General features: G+C 48.2%; 1 protein-coding gene across 4 annotated transcripts in view; it reads right to left on the bottom strand.

Moving 5' to 3' along the window:
• Positions 1-195: 195 nt before the first annotated feature.
• Positions 196-20,051, bottom strand: part of RBMS2 (RNA binding motif single stranded interacting protein 2) — a 90,814-nt gene continuing 70,958 nt past the window's right edge. For all 4 annotated transcript variants that reach the window (XM_083599424.1, XM_083599423.1, XM_083599422.1 and 1 more), the window contains 10 exons: positions 19,884-20,041; positions 16,242-16,321; positions 15,372-15,481; positions 14,306-14,352; positions 14,018-14,111; positions 13,697-13,747; positions 12,410-12,520; positions 12,237-12,317; positions 7,171-7,257; positions 196-6,937 (listed from right to left, as the gene is read on the bottom strand). In XM_083599424.1, the coding sequence (XP_083455550.1) occupies positions 7,177-7,257; positions 12,237-12,317; positions 12,410-12,520; positions 13,697-13,747; positions 14,018-14,111; positions 14,306-14,352; positions 15,372-15,481; positions 16,242-16,321; positions 19,884-20,041 (813 nt within the window). In that variant the 3' untranslated portion in view covers positions 196-6,937; positions 7,171-7,176. The remainder of the gene's footprint in view (positions 6,938-7,170; positions 7,258-12,236; positions 12,318-12,409; positions 12,521-13,696; positions 13,748-14,017; positions 14,112-14,305; positions 14,353-15,371; positions 15,482-16,241; positions 16,322-19,883; positions 20,042-20,051) is intronic.

Genomic DNA, 20,051 nt, shown 5'->3' with positions numbered 1-20,051 from the left:
TACAAATGAACTGCAAGTACATGTGAGGTAGATGTGTAGCTAAGAATGACAAAAAAAAGAAAACTGGAACTGGTGTGCATAAAAATGGAGGGATGTTCTGAACCGGGTTTATTTTATTTTCCTCCCCCAAATAGCACCAGCAACTTCCAAGGAGGACGGGGTTTTGATGCAAGCATGGAATCGGCAGGCAAAGAGTTTTGGATGGTGGAGCTTGTTTTTGTTTTAATAAAAAAAGATGCCAGCATTTAGGAGAGACAAAGGTTTTGAGGCTCATCTACAGTCTACTCTGCTAGGTCTCTTGAGGCAGCCAGCCTTCCTCTTCCTCTTCCAGCATGGTGGGAAGGCTGGGTGGGGCAAGCGCGATGCAGGAGATGACAACAAGGGGGGTGGGCTGGGCTGGTTTGTGCAGAGGGAAGCTGGGCCAGAGAAGAGCACAGAGGCCTTGTTGGGCATAGAGTGGGACAAGGCTGAAAGGTCATTCATTCACAAAGTAGGGAAGGAGCAGGTCGGGAGAGGCCTTTACTAGACTGGAAGTTTAAAGTGCAGGGACTGGTTCCCCCCACTGGCAGAATGGGATAGGGGAAATCAAGGCACAAGATTAAAAGAAAAAAATCTAGCAGCTCAGAGGTCCATGCTCCTAGGTCCCAGGGTTTTTGCTTTTTTTTTTTTTGCCTTCGGTCCCTATGCTACGCATGCACGCTCACAATTCATGCTTTTGCGCAGCGGTCGATTCCCAGAGTATAGGAAGGAGCGGAAAGCTCAGACCGCGACTTTGCTCATGAGAAAGCTGCAGATCGGGCTTAAAGCAAAGGTGCTCCACGAAAGCAGCCAGGAGCCTTCCTAGCAGTTCGGAGCTGGCGTGGTCGGGGGGGGGGGTGAGCGGTGCCATTCGACAGCTGGCCTCTGCAGCCCGTGGAGGATATTCTCGGATGTTTCTCCTAACTGCTAACCCTCCTTCCAGACCTGGGACGATGGAATCAAAGGGCCCCAAATGCCGTGACTCGTTTGTCTGTCATAGGTGTCCCCCTCAGGAAAAGAAAAGCTAGGAAGGTGTGGGGAGTGAGAATAGGGCTTAAGACCATGGGTAAGCTTTGCAGTGGCGAAGTGTAGGGTCTCTGTCTGGGCCCGCAGCACACAATCTCTCAGGTCTGTGCACGTCCACCTTTCCCCCACTGCAATCTTACTTTCTCTCACACCGCATTAGCATCCAGCCTTACGCATACCCTAATCCTTCCCTTTACACCCTATCCTTTCTCCTAACCCACCCAGCCCTGGCCACAATCTCTCCCTTCCCCTCACTACCCTTACCCTCAGCCTCTCTCTCGTGCGTCTTGTGTTACTTGCTGTTCTTAAACCAGTCCTTGCTTCCTTTCTGCATGGGACCGGGCCTTAATAGACAGCTGCATCTGGCTTAAGACTCGGCTCAGGTAGAAACTCCGTTTTTGTTCTTTCTTTTAAAAAATGCAGAGTGGCACCAGGTTAGCCCTGGGAGACCTTGTTTATATCTTTGGCAAACAAAAGAAAAATGTGGCAAAGAAGAGGTAGGGACATCGGCATGAACGCTTAGGTCGAAGCTGCTCCTGTCCTCCTCTGCTGGGTTTCGACAAACACAAATAATGTCTCCAGTCCCAAAGGCTGCCTTGATGCAAAGTGGGACTCAAACTCTTCCCTTCCTTTGCGTTCCCTCCTCTCACCCCACTTCCACCAAGAGCTACCTCCTAGTCCAAATGAGAGAGCGACTGACCGGGGGGGAGTGGGGGGGCCAGAATAGAGGGAGCTCTTAACCACACCGGAGGAGAAAGCAGATGAAACAAGTCTGCAGAACAACTATTTTTTAAACAGGCTGAGGATGAGAAGGAAGCATGGGCAACAGCTAAGCAATTTGCCCTGATTCAGAAAACTGGGGCGGCGGTTTAGGGTGGCTCGTACGCGCAGAATCTTGCACTCAAACCTGGATGGAAGAGATTTGTAGGGGGTTGCCAGGTGTGTTGCTGTATGGCATCTGTTTAGTTTTGTGCTGCTGGCTGCCCACAGCGGCTCCTCTTGAACAAATGCAGAGAGACTTTCTGCAAATAGATTGGAGTCCCTAGCATAAGACGGATATGCTGTGAAATACTGATCCTATAGAAAAGCCAAGTCTTTCAGGGCAGTGAGAGAGATGAAGGAACGCCGAAGTAAAATGCAACTAGCCTAGGAAAACATTGCAACGTTAGCTACTGCCGAGATGGAGGTCAACCTCAGTTTTGGGAAATGAAACTTATTGAATAATATAGCTGCATGCCAGCCACGAAACACAGGCACACACATTGAAAAGACCATTCCCACAACATTCCAAAATGCACTCCTTTCTGAACTGGAATTTAATCCCGAAAAGATTCGCAATCCACGAAATCTGTGGCGGGCACAGCAACCCCACCAGGAAGGCTAAAGACTGCAGTTCCCGGTTTGAAAGCAGAAATTATTTCATGGAGGGTGATGCACAGTCACTCTGAAACCAGCACTGAAGTATTTGTATCCATGATATACTGGAAATTCCTTGCTTCCAAACCAGCTCTTGTTATAGATAACTAGTCACAAATGGCAACTGGGCAGTTTCAGGTGCATATGCATTCCTATGCACAATGAACACATCCAGCCAGTTCAGTAAGACCCAGATAAATATTGCATCCAGATGTACATCTAGATTAATATCTGCAACTACATCCCTACGCACTTCACAATGCTGTTTCCATGCATGGAGCACCCTTGATGGAGCGGTCAGACTTTGCTGTATTCCTTATTTCCCTAAACAGAATCTTATGAATCCTGACTTACTGAATTCATGGGACCTAGAGGATTAAACCTTTGGCTACAACTAACTTTTGCTGAACTGAGTTTATTTCTTTGTTTTATATTTTGCTAGCACTGCAGACGTGGAACCAGAGCAGGGTCATAATCGAAACGGAATTAAGCTGAAAAAAGGGATAGTGGGAGTCCCATACAGACATCATGTTTTGAGTGGGGTTTGTTTTCCTTAACCATGGTTTAAGTGTTACTTTACATCTGACTTCCTAAACCATGATTAAATGTTCCTTCTGCACTGAGCAAACCATGGTTAAGACAGTTTCTCCATCCTTCGGCCTACAAGATGGCAAGCAGATCTTGCTGGTGTCTTATTATATACATGCCCTCCAGGGGCAGGTTAACAGAAGCTAACCATGGTTTCCATATATTCTGAAATACTAATCAGAGGTGGCAGCAAGCCATGGTTAATGTGAACCATGTTTAAACATTATGTTTGCATTGAACCATTGTTACAATTTAGTTCTAAGGACATGCTTTTGAAGACGATCAAGGCTTTTACATGGCCATGTGCATCTTACCTACATGGGCTGAATAAATCACATCCTTGGCCACCAGCATCGAATGTCTATATCTAGTGTATTTCAAGCTTTGCTAATTTATCCGAGTTTATCCATTAAAACTTTGTCATCAGAAGCCTTATATAAAACGGTGATTAAAATAACCAATATAGGAGGGGAACATAATTTCATGCTCACATACTTAATTGGTTCTTGGTATGCAATAAATCAGACGTAAATCTAAGAGAAGGCTCAATATACTGTTTTCACAATGCTCTTTTTTCTCTTCTTTCAAAACCTGGGATTCTCTAAGCAGTTATGTACTACCATTTGCCTGAAATCCCAACACATTTGATCATGTTGGACAAGCAGAACCCACAAGGAAATTATCCTGCGTAAGCTGTATTAAAATTAACGGCAGTGGCAGAAGTGCTCCTGTGAAGCTTCTAGCCGTGATCCAGAGGGATTGCATAGAGGACTCAGCCGAAAACTTGGAAAGTGGCTTCTGATGCTGTGAAATGTATTCTATTTTGGGCGGTGGGAGTGGGATATCAGGAAATCTGGTGCAAGAATGGAAATGTTGGTGCAGACCAAAAGTATTATTTGGGTTGCTGTCCAGATTTGAAGCACACTAGAAAACCAATTAATTGAGCCCGAATCTTTTTACAGCTTGATCTAAGGAACTGCTGTGGCTGGCACAAGTTGGGTGTGTCATGTGCTACACCAAAACTACGTTTTTGAATGCTGTGGTCTGCTGGCACCCAAATGAAGTAAAGACCGAGTTGCGAAAAAATAAGACAACCAGCTCTCATTTCCTGGAAACTGCCACTTGGGTAACAGAATGATGATGTGCGTAGGGGGTAGTTGTTCTGCACCCATATCTCTATGGTGCGGTGCCCTTTTGGCCATTTGAGTGGAATATTGTGACAGGCAAAGTTCAACAGAAACACAAGACACCTTTTGCTGATTCATTTTGGCCTAAATCTCTTCCCCTACTCAGCCGGCTGTTAGGCCTCACCCTGCAGAAGTCAGTTTAGCCCCTGCCGAAAAGCTTTCAGCGATGAAGGTGTGCGGGGGGCCCTCTGCCCAAATGAAGGCACTTCAGTTTAGCTTAGCACCTTGGGGTAAATGGTCAGCTTAATTTGATTCAGTCTAAGCTCCAGTCCGGGGAAGGGGCACAAAAACAGCATTCTGGGAATGGGGGTGCCTCAGTCCTGCGTTGACACCAATTAAGGGTGCAAATTTGGGGGGGCGTGGCTGAGGAGGACAGACAACAAAGAAGCATACGACTAAGGAGCTATGCAAGGCGGGTGGGTGTACTGAACCCTTATCTTTCCAAAAACCTCAAACACTCCTGTTAGGGAGGAAAAGCTGATCCCTCAACAGTCAGGACAAAGTACTAATCCTTTAAAAAGAAAAGAAAATACCAATGTCCTGAGAAATGCAAAATTAAAAACAAAGGGAAAGAAGCCCAGTTCTGCAGGGATACCTTCTCCCAATGCCATCCTACATGTGCTGTGCATACATACAAACATACAAACACACACACACAAACACACACACTTCCACACTCTCAATCCCTGGCTCACATGACACCCGTATGGCCTCTGCAATTAAGTCCTCCCTGATTGTCAGCTGCATAAGAGCTATTTCGTCAAAGGTATGAGTTGGGCATCAAGAAAGGAGGAGGGGGAAAAGGTTTCTCATGATCACATCTGGAGGGGGGGTGGGAAGCGGGAAGCAACATCTAAAAACAAGGTGGAAAGGGTCAGCTTCATGCCAGCTGGGCTGATTTTATGGTGGAAGAGAGGATAAGTCTTTTAGCACCATCTGGTTGGGAGAAAGCGGGGGGGGGGTTGGGGGGGGAGAAAACGGAGAGAAAACATGCAGAGGTGGTCTAAAGCACTTGGTACCTTTGAAAGGCTCTCCAGGGAAACGCGCTGTAGGAAGGGCTGGATTATTGCACATAGTCTCCTGCTATTGCGAATCTGGGGAGCCAGCAACCAAGGGCTTGTTTTTTGGGGGGTGGGGGGGGGTGAGGAAGGGAAACGTGCATAGTAACTAGGATATCCGTTTCGAGGTGGGGGTGGGGAACTCAGCCATCCCCTGCAAGGTGCAAGATGCTCCCTGTTTTGTGTGTGGTTTTTTTAAAGCAACCGGAACAGACCTCCCCGCCCCCGCCCCCCCCCAAATCCCCCCCCCCGCCAGCTGGAAGCATCGACCTCAGCACCCCCAACTGGTTTGCCAAGAAAAGAGAGAGGCTGTGTGCACCTGGGTTTGACAGGCATGCAGGAGTCGGAGGGGGGGCATACGGCAGCACAGTCCGGACCGCAGGCAGCAGAAGGCACTGTGTGTGTGTGTCCCAAGGGGGGGTCGGGAGGGGGGGGCAGGAGAGGGCAGGAGCGCGAAGCACTGTTGCTGGCAATGCGTCCATTCAGTGTCCAAGAGTCCGGAAGCGACGACACATCACGGGGCAACAGGTTCCTCAATCAGTTTATTGTTCCCCTGATCCAGAGCAGGGCGGGCGAGGGGGGAAGTCCGTGTGGAAGCAAAGAAGGGTCTGCGCAGAAGCTCAAAACAGAGTCCAAAGCAATCCAGCAAGAACCGGTCCCATCGGACAGGGTAGAGGGCAGAAATCGAGGTCTGGAGCAAACTTTCTTTTTCTTTCTCTCTCTCTCTTTCTCAGCTGGGGCAGAACTTTTGCCCCCCGCAAAATAGTCCGTTCATCAAAAGCCACCAGCCACTTCATCTCCCTCCAACTTGACAAGTTTTTATGCAAGCCCCTCTTGCTGCCGTCAAAAGTTCATATTTTTTTTGTAGTTTTCATTTTTTGTAGATTTTTTTTTGTAGGTTTCCTTTTTTGTTTTTTTGTAAATTTGTCTTTTTTAGAAAAAAAAATTACCCTCTTGAAATAATAAAATAATCCTTTCAAAGCAAAATCCCCACTCCCTCCCCACACCCACCCCAAGGAAGAAAAGAAGAAGTCTGCATTGATTTTTTTTTCCTAACAGCTGAGAGGTGGGGCTTTCTCAGAGCATTTTTTTTTCTTATAAAACAACAAAAAATATCCAAACACTTTTGCATATTTGTCCTTTAAAAAATCTTTTAAATGACCAAAGAAAATAAAACAAAACAAATTCAAAGGAGCAAAAAAATTCCTCCCAGAGTTGGAGAGCCATCTTTCCAAAAAAGAGAGCGAGGAAAAAAAATAACAATAACAATTGTTCTTCTCTGGGGAATTTTGTGGCATCCAAAGCGTTTGACTTTGCTGTTAACAAGAAAATTAACGCGCAAACACACGCACACGCACACACAAAAATGTTTTCCTTGTATTAAAATAGTCCTTAGTCCATCTGTACATCTAAGGGTCGGGGGGCCATAGCCTTTCCACCCCCACACTAACCTCCTTTGGTTCCTCGGTGTCAAAAGTCTATTGCGGTTATTTCCTTTTTTAAAAAAACAAACAAAAACAAAAACAACCTTTTTTCTTTGCAGGAAAAAAAAATGGTTCCATCTTCTAAACGCAGCACAAATTAAACAAAAATAAAAGTTGTCTCCCTCGAAGTGAATGCTCAGAGCTGAGCTGCTCGATGGTGCTGGAAGGATGGAAAGTGGAGGTAATTACGAGGGCGGGTGCTATCCTGAGTTGGCCCCTGCTGTGCTTGTGGCCCCGGGGTCAAGTCAAAGTGGTCCAGCCTCCGGCACCCTCCCCAGCCCTCCCGGAACTGGCTGATAACCAAGCCTTAGGCGGATGTTGCTTTTGCCCTCTGGGAGAGATGGAGATGTCCTTCCACGCCCCACACAATGCCCCCCCCCACTTCCACCTTACCTGTTGTTACTTGTTGTACTGGTACGAGTAGGCAGCATGATCCGATGGGGACTCCACTGTCACATGGCTCTGCTGGCCACTGTTCTCCTGTGACAAAACACAGCATCTTAGACAGCATCTTAAAAAGCAGAGACATCACCTTGCCAACAAAGGTCCGTATAGTAAAAGCTATGGTTTCCCCAGTAGCGATGTATGGAAGTGAAAGCTGGACCATAAAGAAGGCTGATCGCCGAAGAATTGATGCTTTTGAATTATGGTGCTGGAGGAGACGCTTGAGAGTCCCATGGACTGCAAGAAGATCAAACCTATCCATTCTGAAGGAAATCAGCCCTGAGTGCTCACTGGAAGGACAGATCGTGAAGCTGAGGCTCCAATACTTTGGCCACCTCATGAGAAGAGAAGAATCCCTGGAAAAGACCTTGATGTTGGGAAAGATGGAGGGCACAAGGAGAAGGGGATGACAGAGGACGAGATGGTTGGATAGTGTTCTCGAAGCTACCAGCATGAGTTTGACCAAACTGCGGGAGGCAGTGGAAGACAGGAGTGTCTGGCGTGCTCTGGTCCAGGGGACACGAAGAATCGGACACGACTAAATGACTAAACAGCAACAACACGTTTCCTCCCGAACCTATCAGGTCCCCACCTACCCCCAGCTGCCTAAGTCCCCTCCTCTCCAGAGTTTCCCCCAAGCAATCTGAGACTGTGCCTGCAGGAAGTGAACTTCTCTTCTGCCCTTTTCATGCCTCTCCTGGTTCCAGGAGACCAGCAGGGAGAGGAGCTCATTGCAGGAAAAGCTGGAGACCCCAGGACTCTTCAATAGCCTGTCTCATCTTTGCCTCTTGGCTCCCCTCCTGCTTCAGCTTCTGCCCGATTCTGGACTTCTCTCGGCCACAGACTCTCCCTGCTCATTGAGCCCTGTTGCCTCTTCAGTTGCCAGCTCCTCCTTCTCCTAGTCTTGTCCTTCTGACAACGCATTGTTGTCCCACCACCAATCCCCGGGCTCTGAGCCTTCTTCCCTTGGGGGTTCCTCAGCTGGTATTCTCACCATTCCTCCTTGTCCAAACAGCATGTGACAATCTCCTAGTGTAGGCCTTGCTCTCCGCCCCATCCCCTCACTTCCCTTATTGTGTTTTTTGGCGGCTCTCTCTAATTTTCCTCCTCGTGGCACACACACACAGGAGTTTGCTGCTAAGGCGTGAGTAAGCAGAGAAATGTTGACACCGCCTCTGTTGCTTGGCAAGAGAGGGTTAAAGGGCCCTTTGGCCAGGCCTCCACTCGCATGGAAATGAGCAGTCAGCGGGCCAGGTGATCTTGCTGCCCCCTCTACAAAGATGATCCTTGTTAAACATTAGTTGGAAACCAAAGTCCTACCCCAACTTAAAATGGTTCAGTAGAACGATACAGTCATACCTCAGGATAAATACGCTTCAGGATAAGCATTTTCGGGTTTCGCCGCTCGCGCATGCGCAGGCAGTCAAAATGGCGTCACGCGCAGACGCGTCTTACGTTCTGTTCAGGATGCAAACGGGGCTCCGGAACGGATCCCGTTCACATCCCGAGGTACCACTGTACTTTATATCTCCTAAAGCCAGAGGGCAGTAGTGGGGAGGAAGATGGCTTCACAAAGGTCCAAACAGGCCAGACCATTTTGGCAGTGGGATCAGGAACTTGGCTTATTTCTCATGCGTGCAAGCATTGCCTTCAAACACGGTGGTTGGTGTCTAGGCCTGGGCTGTGTACACACCATAATATAAAGTGTGTTAAACACACACAAACACACACAGAGTCCTGGGAACTGCAGTTTGTTAAGGGTGCTGAAATGGTAGCTTTGTGCAGATCCTAAGATTGTTTCAGAAGGGGGTGCTTAAATGTGCCTTAAACTTATGGTGTATACAGTGTTATTTTTCCAGAAAAGGGGTTCCGGAGCTCGCAGTGAACTTCTCCCTTGTTCTCTTAGAATGGCAATGGCATCCACCTGACAGGGGCCGGAACTGAGTTCCTGCAAGTTCTGGCTAGGGGGGAAAAGCCCTGGGTGTGTATACACACTGGATTCCTCCCACCCACCCACTTGCCTGTTTTAAACACAAACAGGTGCTTCATCCCTACAGCTGTTCTTAGGCCAAGATAGCCTGGCCACTATAATCCACTCTCTGATAATCTCAGGATTGGATTACTGCACTGTGTTCTAAGCAACCCAGGAGCAGAAACTGGCGTTGAATGCTGCAGCCCAGTTACTTTATGGCAGGGGTGGGGAACCCCTTTTTGGTTGGTGGGCTGGATGCAACTGTGGTCTATCCTTCATGAATCACATTTGACGACAGGGCTGCCAATCACATGACCTCACACAACACCTGGTGGGCCCAACCCCTTGTCAAAGCAGCACATCTTGTATTTGGTGCCAATATTATTATTATTATTATTATTATTATTATTATTATTATTATTATTATACCACGCCCATCTGGCTGTTTCCCCAGCCACTCTGGGCGGCTTCCAACAGAATATTAAAATACAATAACCTATTAAACATTAAAAGCTTCCCTAAACAGGGCTGCCTTCAAATGCCTTCTAAAAGTCTGGTAGTTGTTGTTCTCTTTGACATCTGGTGGGAGCGCGTTCCACAGGGCGGGTGCCACTACCGAGAAGGCCCTCTGCCTGGTTCCCTGTAACTTGGCTTCTCGCAGTGAGGGAGCCGCCAGAAGGCCCTCGGCGCTGGACCTCAGTGTCCGGATAGAACGATGGGGATGGAGACGCTCCTTCAGGTATACTGGACCGAGGCCGTTTAGGGCTAAATGCAAGCAGCACTGCTAAAGGGGCAACCAGGAGCCTGCGCTCCCAACTGTTCCTTTGCGAGCGTATCTTGCGCTTAGCAGCCTTTAAATTTGGCAATGAATGCTAGTGGGTTCCTGCGCTGAGCCAACCCCAGGAGCAAAGCTTGCCCCACGTATGATGGTGGCTTATGCCAGCCACCCTTGTGAAGGCAGAATCAGGAACACACTCTAAGGCTCTCAATTGTTCCTTTGCAGCTTCAGTTTCATCTGATTTCAGGTGAGTGACAGGTGTGTGCCTGGATGGGGGGGGTGGTAACTTTGTGGGGCAAATTAAGAGTCCTGGCAGGGCCAAAGGTTTGCCAGGCCTGCTGTATGATGTCCCAAAGTCGAATCTTTCAGGAGTGGCCCTGGTTCCTGGGACTGATTTAAGGTTTTGACTTTAGTTGTCTCTAAAGATGCAAACGGCCTAGGACCCAAATAGAGTGGTACCTCTGGTTGCGAACGGGATCCGTTCTGGAGCCTCGTTCGCAACCTGAGCAGAACACAACCCGCGTCTGCACGTGCTGCAATTCGCCACTTCTGCGCATGCGCGTGACGTCGTTTTGAGCATCTGCGCATGCGCGAGCAGCAAAACCCGGAAGTAACCCATTCCATTACTTCTGGGTCGCTGCGGGACGCAACCTGAAAAGATTTAACCCCAAGTGTCTACAGGGAACCAGACAGAGGGCCTTCTCGGTAGTGGCGCCCACCCTGTGGAACGCCTTCCCATCAGATGTCAAAGAGATAAACAACTACCTGACATTCAGAAGACATCTTAACTTCAGGGAAGTTTTTCATATGTAACGCTGTACTGTTTTTAACACTTGATTGGGAGCCGCCCAGAGTGGCTGGGGAACTCAGCCAGATGGGCGGGGTATAAATAATAAATTATTATTATTATTATTATTATTATTATTATTATTATTATTATTATTAACCCGAGGTATGACTGTACATGGCAGACAGCCTCTCCCAGTACATCTGACCTGGGCTTTAAAATGAGTGGGGATGCCCGGCTGGCCATGTCTGTTATAGGCACCCAGAACAAAGCCATCACAGCAATTACAGAACTCCTTCTCTTTAGAGAGATGACTGGCCAGTATTGCCTTTAGTCATCTTTTGAAAGCACTTTTTTTCTCCCCCATCCTGGTTTCTGGAAGAAAGTGACCTAGTGTGCCGCATCCAGCTTCTTCCAAAATATTCAGAATTGACTGTGATGGTGCCGGCTGTGGAATACTTGGAAGTCGAATGGAATCCGTTCCAGGAGTCCGTTCGACTTCCAAAACGTTCGGAAACCAAAGCGCGGCTTCTGATTGGCTGCAGGAAGCTCCTGCAGCCAATCAGAAGCCACGGAAGCCCCGTCAGACGTCCGGGTTCCAAAGAACGTTCACAAACTGGAACAATCACTTCCAGGTTTTGATGATTCAGGAGCCAATTTGTTTGGGAGCCAAGGTGTTCAAGATCCAAGGTGCGACTGTACTACGTATTTTGCAGTACAGTGGTACCTCGGGTTAAGTACTTAATTCGTTCCGGAGGTCCATTCTTAACCTGAAAATGTTCTTAACCTGAAGCACCACTTTAGCTAATGGGGCCTCCTGCTGCCACTGCGCCGCTGGAGCACGATTTCTGTTCTCATCCTGAAGCAAAGTTCTTAACCTGAAGCACTATTTCTGGGTTAGCGGAGTGTGTAACCCGAGGTACCACTGTATAGTATTTTGTGTAGGATTCTGCCCTGTGATTGTCAGATGAAGAACGGTCTAGAAATAACGTTTATAATAATGATCAGTAATAATAAAACAGTCCCCAGCTGTGATGTGTGTGTGTGTGTGTGTGTGTGTGTGTGTGAGAGAGAGAGAGAGAGAGAGAGAGAGAGAGAGAGAGAGAGAGGGAAAGAGAGAGAGAGAGAGAGAGTGGTACCTCGGGTTAAGTACTTAATTCATTCCGGAGGTCCGTTCTTAACCTGAAACTGTTCTTAACCTGAAACACCACTTTAGATAATGGGGCCTCCCGCTGCCGCCAGAGCACAATTTCTGTTCTCATCCTGAAGCAAAGTTCTTAACCCGAGGTACTATTTCTGGGTTAGGAGAGTCTGTAACCTGAAGTAAAGTTCTTAACCCGAGGTGCTTTTTCTGAGTTAGCGGAGTCTGTAACCTGAAGCGTACGTAACCTGAAGCGTATGTAACCCGAGGTACCACTGTATATTGGTGCCTGGCATGCAGCCCCAACTTAGGCAGAAATAACAAAAGGGCCTCTTACCTCAACTGCGACACTAGAGGAAGGCACAGGTGTGTACTGGGGGATGTAGGCTCCTTGCATAGCTGCTGCTGCTGGCATGTACTAGTGGGACGGAGAGAGAGGAGGCGTCAAAAAGGCGCAGGAGATGAGGGCAAAAGCCCCTCCGAGAAGGGGGAAGGGTAGAAGATACTTACTGTGCCAGCGCTGCTGAGGGACAGGTGGCCCAGCTGCTGAGTTAGGGGCCCCATCATGGAAGTGGGCTGGATGGAAATCGCATGGTCCATGGTAGGTGTCAGCACTGTGCCCTGCTTAGCAACAACGACAAAAGAGAGAGAGAAAGAGAGAGAGAGAGAGAGAGGTTAAAGAAAAGAATTGTGGGAGTAAGGTAATGGAGAGAGGGAAATGTCCGTAAGGGGCCTGGAATAACTCATGGCAGAGGAGACACTGGCAGCAGTTAAAGGTGTGGGTCTACCTTTGAAGGTGACCCGGAAACTACAACTAATCCAGAATGCGGCAGCTAGACTGGTGACTGGGAGCGGCCGCCGAGACCACATAACACCGGTCTTGAAAGACCTACACTGGCTCCCAGTACGTTTCCAAGCACAATTCAAAGTGCTGGTGCTGACCTTTAAAGCCCTAAACGGCCTCGGTCCAGTATAGCTGAAAGAGTGTCTCCACCTCCATCGTTCTGCCCGGACACTGAGGTCCAGCTCCGAGGGACTTCTGGTGGTTCCCACACTGCGAGAAGTGAGGTTACAGGGAACCAGGTGGAGGGCCTTCTCGGTAGTGGCGCCCGCCCTGTGGAACACCCTCCCTTCAGATGTGAAGGAAATAAACAATTGCCTGACTTTTAAAAGACATCTGAAGGCAGCCCTGTTTAGGGAAGTTTTGAATGTTTGATGTTTTATCATGTTTTTAATATTCTGTTGGGAGCGGCCCAGAGTGGCTGGGGAAACTCCCAGCTAGATGGGCGGGGTATAAATAATAATAATAATAATAATAATAATAATAATAATAATAATAATTATTATTATTATTATTATTATTATTATTATTATTATTATTATTATGGAAGTGAAGTCAGAAGAAGCCTCTGTGATTTAAAATAATTAGGTGGCATATGCTGGCTGCAAGCCAGGGGTGAAGTTTTCTCTACATTCATCATGGTCCCCTCAGCTTTCTGTGTGCAGAGGATACCTAGCCAGCCTTGGGGAAAGAAGGTGTCGTCTAATATCCTGGACCAGAACTGGACATGGGCCTCAGGCTTTAGGTTGCTCTCTCATGTGATGCTTAGATGACTTTTTGCATCTCCTGCATTTGCAAAATACAAACTTCATGAACGTTTGATTTTAAACTGGCTCTTCTGCTCTGCATTCTGCATCCAAGTAAGTTTATGTTCCAAACAGAAAGGGTGTTACTTGCAAATAAAATGCCCTTAGACAAGAACTCTAGGTGGATATTATGGGAGGAAGGGGTCTCACCGTGGGCGGCATGAGGTATGACTGATGGTGCATCCATGACGGGCTGTGAACCTACAGGGAGTAATAGAAGTAGATAGTTATCAGTAACACATTTCACTTAGTAACTCTTGAAAAAGCTCTTAGTAGTCGGCCAGTCTTATCCCCATATCACTGATAGGGAAAGGGCTGTTAGATAAGTGGCTGAGGTGAGATTTGAAGCAAAGGCCTCCAGATTTGCAGCTCACACTCGTAGGCCCAAAACAGATCTATGACAGTAGATGCTTAAATCAAGGACTGTGCTGATTACATACAAAGCTGGGGGTAAGAGTAAGAGAGAAGTACCTGGTAGGAAGAAACAGGTGACGGGAGATAAGGAGAGAGCGCAGTCTGGGCAATCATCCTGTTGGGGGCCAGGCTGTAGGGTGTTGTGTAGAACCTGCAGAGGGTATGGGGAGAAATCGTTGAATTGCTTCATACAGCTTCAGAGGAGGCTGAATGTACAGCCCTTCCCATAAGCTCACACATATGCAGATCTTATTCTGCCAGGTCTCCTTGAAGGCTATGGCCCGATCGCCTACCAAACTATTTCTTGGTTACAACGTGAAGAAACAGGGAAAGCAGAAGACATACCCATTTTGTAGCGCCGTTGTGGGGTCATAGGTCAAGGTCATCCCACCCTGCATGGAAATAGCAGACAGTTCATACGTGGCTCCTCCCATTCTCCTGACCCACCAAGATCCCAGCTCAACCAATCAGCAACTGCTTCTATGCCTTCCTAGGGGCAGGTTGCAAGCCTCACTCTGCTTAGTGGAACACCTCAAGTAGCCTCACAGGCAAACTCCTGCAGCCAGCCAGGACCCTAAAAGCAGGGGCAGGAATAATTTTCTGTCCAGTGTGCCAGATTCTAATCTCCCCAACCCATGGCAGGCCAAATTGGGCAGGTGGGTGTCCCCCTGCCAATTACCTGGCATCATAGTAATGTTCATCAATCCTGCACTTTGAAGCCCCAATTGTCGGGACTTCAAAGCACAGCACAGGGCTGTTTGAAAGCCCTTTGCAAGCAATGCGGTGATACTCCTTAAATGTCCAAAAATTGAAGGCTTAAAGAGCTCGTGAAGGGCTTTCATACAGCCCAGCACTGCCTGTTTGGTTTCTGGACATTCAAAGAGCAGTACTGGGAAGGAGGAGCGGTTTCCACTGAATGGAAACCTTCCTTGATCAAAGCACACTCTCATCATTGACAGATGGAGGTGGGAGCGCACTTTGCTCCATCAAAGGAACAAAATGAGCTCACTTTAAGCTCTGAATTGAAGTTCCACTCTTACCTGCCCCACAGCTAACGTCGTGTATTATCTCAGGTGTAGGGCAAGTGGGCGTGGCTTCCAAAATATGGGGAGCGCTGGCAGGCTTTGTTCGGCCTGTGGACTGGAGGTCCCTCACCCCTGTCCTAAAGAGAATGTTTAATCCCCAAGCCTGCAAAACCTATGGCCAGCCCACTAAACCAAAGGCCGTCCACCAGCCACACAAAATAGCCAGCCAGGAGTGTGACATTCACTCTGTTTTTGCAGTTTCACACATGCAGCAAAATGTTCATACGAGATGGTTGTTGAGCTCTGGGCTGACTGCCGCATGTGGCTAACGGACTGGTCTCCGACTGTTGCAGCCTCCCCTCATTCCCTGCTGCCCCCTCCCTTACCGTGTCATTCTCCCGTGGCCAGGCTCGCCCGTTCTGCACGTATTTGCCCTGATTCTGGCGCTTCTTCTGGCCGCCATCAGCAAATTTGCAAAGCAATGGATCTGGAGGTGCTGCAAGGGGAAAGGAGCATTTTGTGAGGGGGAATCACGACATGCAGTTTCCCAACTGCACTGCAATGTAGGTCTCTTGAAAGACCTACATTGGCTCCCAGTACGTTTCCGAGCACAATTCAAAGTGTTGGTGCTGACCTTTAAAGCCCTAAATGGCCTCGGTCCTGTATACCTGAAGGAGCGTCTCCACCCCCATCATTCTGCCCAGACACTGAGGTCTAGCGCCGAGGGCCTTCTGGCGGTTCCCTCACTGCGAGAAGCCAAGTTACAGGGAACCAGGCAGAGGGCCTTCTCAGTAGTGGCACCCGCCCTGTGGAACGCCCTCCCACCAGATGTCAAAGAGAAGAACAACTACCAGACTTTTAGAAGACATCTGAAGGCAGCCCTCTTTAGGGAAGCTTTTAATGTTTAACAGACCACTGTATTTTAATACTCTGTTGGAAGCCGCCCAGAGTGGCTGGGGAAACCCAGCCAGATGGGCGGGGTATAAATAATAAATTCTATTCTATTCTATTCTATTCTATTCTATTCTATTCTATTCTATTCCATTCCATTCCATTCCATTCCATTCCATTCCATTCCATTCAAAACAATACAGCATTGGAAAAGCTTTATCGCTTGACTCCGCGGCATGCAGAAAATGGCTCAGAATCCATCCTTGCTGTTCCTCACAAGAGCTGTCCACACATCCTCCTGAGACAGTCTTAGCTGCCAGGCTCCCAACCACCACTCAACCCTCATAGCCAATTGTGCTTCTCACCTGGGACCCCTGGAGGGGTTTTGATATATTTGCCATTGAAGTGCGTGATGATAGCTTCACACTTTTCTGTAGACTCCATCCTGGGGAAGAAGAGAAAAGAAACCATTGGTGATGCTGGGCTGGGGAGGGTGTCAGTGTAAGTGGAGGAGCCACACTTATTGCAAAGTTATAGCCCGCCGGCTCCTGGTCACGCTGAGATTCCTACAGATGTGAGGCAACAGTGGCATAAAAAGCAGGGGGGGGGGAGAGAGCTAATGCTGTTAGTCTAGTGTCCAGATCTAGAGAAGTAATAGTACTGCTCTATTCTGCCTTGGTCAGACCACACCTGGAGTATTGTGTCCAGTTCTGGGTGTCACAAATTAAGAAAGATATTGGCAAGCTGGAACGTTTGCAAAGCAGGGTGGCCAGGATGATCAAGGGTCTGGAGGAATAGTTGATGGACTTGGGTATGTTAAGCCTGGTAAAAAGGAGACTGAGAAAAGATATGATAATCATTTTTAAATATCTCAAGGGCTGTCACATGGAAGATGGAGCAAGCTTGTTTTCTTCTCCTGTTCCAGTGGGAAGGGCTGGAACCAATGGCTTCAGGTCACTAGAAAATAGATTCCGACTAAACTTCAGAAAGAACATTCTGATGTGAAGAGCTGTCACCCACCTTCTCCCATCAGGGCTTCTGTGCCTATAATGGTTGTGTGTGAGAGAGGAATTCAACAGTAATGCTTTCCCCAAGAGAGATGTGTAGAGATGGAAAATCTCTAGTTGCTGGATTTCTGCTTGTCAGGAAAACTGCCCGGGGTGAGCTAGCAATCCTAAGTAGAACACTTCTATCTTATAACCAGTTTCTAACTCCTGTTGAAAGTGATTCAGTGAGCACATATGTAAATAAAAGTTAAGACAGCAATCAGCTTTCTATGTGACTTTACCAGAATCTAACCCACAGACAGGATTCTTAAGGACCCTGCTTGCAGATTCCACTTGGGAAAGTTATTTAGGTGGTACATTCCCAATGAACATTTCTTTAAAACTGAATCCAAGAGCTCAAGACTTAAGATTGAAACAGGCCTGGAAAGCCCAAATTACTGCGATTCATTCCATTTTGTTGACTGAGCACCTGTCTAGAATCGCTTTCATCTCCGGGCAATCAGATGCATCAAATCCAGGGCTGCAAGGAGCTGCTGCAAAGTTGGCGCGTGTCTATACACTGCTATGCTAAAACAACTGCACACATTATTATTCCCTTCTAGCTTTTAAGAGCTACTGGACTTGCAGTTCCTCATTCCCTGCCACAAGGGGGCGCAGGAGAATATTTGGCTAGGACAAACTGGAGGAGGATGCCAACTTGGAATTAGGTGTAAAACTATCCGAATTTCTCTCCTATCCCATCAGGAACAATGACGTCTGGTGCCACCAGCCGGCTAGAAAATAAAGTAGCCATTGTTAAGGTACAATTCCCAATTCTAATTCAGGGAATGGTGCAACCCAAAGTGCCCCCCTTGGGTATGTTGATGGTGAGAGAAAGCTGCAAGGTGGTGCTGGTTGAAGGAGGAGGAGCCAGGGCCCATCTGGTGCAAAATGGAAACCTGGCAGCAGGGGGCGTTGTAGGACAGAACAGGAGAAGCTGTCCCAGCTGGTAGAGGAAGCATGGAATGTGGGAACTGAGATGGCTGTGTCCACCCAGATGTGTCTGAGCGGATGAAGACCACCAGGGTTTGTCTGCCTGAAAGTACTTCTACAGCCTGGCAAATACCTTGCAGTGAGTTTGGCATTTGCAGAAAGGGGATTGATTGAAAAACTCAATACAGTGGTACCTCGGTTTACGAACTTAATCCATTCCGGAAGTCCGTTCTTAAACCGAAACCATTCTTAAACAGAGGCGTGCTTTTCCTAATGAGGCCTCCCGTCGCCGCTGCCCTTCCACCGTTCGGATTCCGTTCTTAGACCGAGGTAAAGTTCGCAAACCGGGACACTACTTCCGGTTTTGCGGAGTTCGTAAACTGAATACAGTGGTACCTCGGGTTAAGTACTTAATTCGTTCCGGAGGTCCATTCTTAACCTGAAACTGTTCTTAACCTGAAGCACCACTGTAGCTAATGGGGCCTCCTGCTGCTGCCACGCTGCTGGAGCACGATTTCTGTTCTCATCCTGAAGCAAAGTTCTTAACCTGGAGCACTATTTCTGGGTTAGCGGAGTCTGTAACCTGAAGCGTCTGTAACCTGAACGGTCTGTAACCTGAAGCGTATGTAACCTGAGGTACCACTGTAGTTTGTAAACAGGGCAGTTCTAAAACCGAGGTACCACTGTATTGTGAGTCACACAGCGTGTTGCAATAAACCAGGGATGGGGCGTGTTGCCCTTAGATGTTGCTAGGCCCCAACTCCCATCAACCTCAGCCAGCATGCCCAATGGTTGGAGAGATAACTGAAGCTGGAATCCAGCAACCTCTAGTTTTCCTACTCCTGCACTAAACAATATGGCCGCTGCATGTATGTGGGAAACAGACACAGGGATGTGGATCCCCTTGTTGAACATAATGCCTAGATCAGCTGAGAAGGAAACCTGCAGCCTTGGACAACCTTGTGGTCCAAGTGAGCAAGAAACAGACAAACCTATGTAACCTCAAGGTTAGATTACTGCAGTGTGTTACACAGGGCTGTCTCTTAAGATGGTTTGGAAACTTCAGCTAGTGCAGAATTCAGCAGCCAGCTTGCTCACCGGGGCAAGACAGTTTGAGCATATTACACCGATCCTGGTCTGACTGCACTGGCTACCAATATACCTCAAGGACCACCTCTTTCCATATGAACCTACCCAGACCCTGAGATCATCTTCTGAGGCCCTTCTTCGTGTGCCTCCTCCTCGAGACGTCCAAAGGGTGGCAACACGAGAACAGGGCCTTCTCTGCAGTGGCTCCCTGTTTGTGGGATGCTCTCCACAGGGAGGTTCTGCTGGCGCCTTCATTATACACCTTTAGGTGCGAGGCAAAAGCGTTCCCCTTTAACCAGTCGGCCTTTGGCTGATTAACATCAGGTGCCCTTTTAAAATGTGTTGGGGAGCGGGGCGTTATTGGGTTGTTCTTTTTATTTTTATTATGTATTTTGTTTTTTATATTGTGTCTTTATGTTGTGAACTGCCCTGAGACCTGTGGGTACAGGACGGTAAACTAATTTAATTTAATAATAATAATAACCATCCACACTAGGCCCTAGGAATAGGGCATCCATCGTATAAGTGGAAATGCAAACATTGCCCCAGGTGAGGGAGCGTGTGTTTGTTCAGCATATCTGCAAACCTTCCATACATAAGGGAGGGTTTGTCCTAGCAAGTCCCTGGGCAAAAGCCCTTGTGGAAACAAACGCTTGGACAAAGGCGTCTAGGTCAAGACTTGGCCAGGTGTGGGCTTGCTAGCCTCTGTGTGGCCAGTGATTTCTGGGTCTCCGTGAAAGCAGAGCGGAGCAGCGACAGAGACAAGTGAGCACATGTCTGCATGGGAAGGTGCACAGACACGCCTGCCTCAGGGAGCATACCGGCGCAAGCTGCCACCATTGTGTGAGGCGAGATCACAGGAGTTAAGAAGCCAGACCCTGGCAAGGGCTGGAGCACAAGGGAGTCTGCCTGTAGACAGAGAAAGCCCGCCCTCCTGACCTGGCAAAGCCGACCCCCCGGCTGGTCCCGCTGGCGTCGCGAAGGATGCGCGTGGAGATGACTTGTCCAAAGGGCTTCAGCATCGACTCCAATTCAGCCTCGTCCATGCCCAGAGGCAGGTTTGACAGGTAGAGGTTGGTGGGATCCTGCTCCTGTTGCTATGGAAAC

Source organism: Podarcis filfolensis, assembly GCF_964270895.1.
Source record: "Podarcis filfolensis genome assembly, chromosome: 2".
Taxonomy (NCBI): Eukaryota; Metazoa; Chordata; class Lepidosauria; order Squamata; family Lacertidae; genus Podarcis; species Podarcis filfolensis.
This window is presented reverse-complemented; position numbering and strand designations above follow the sequence as displayed.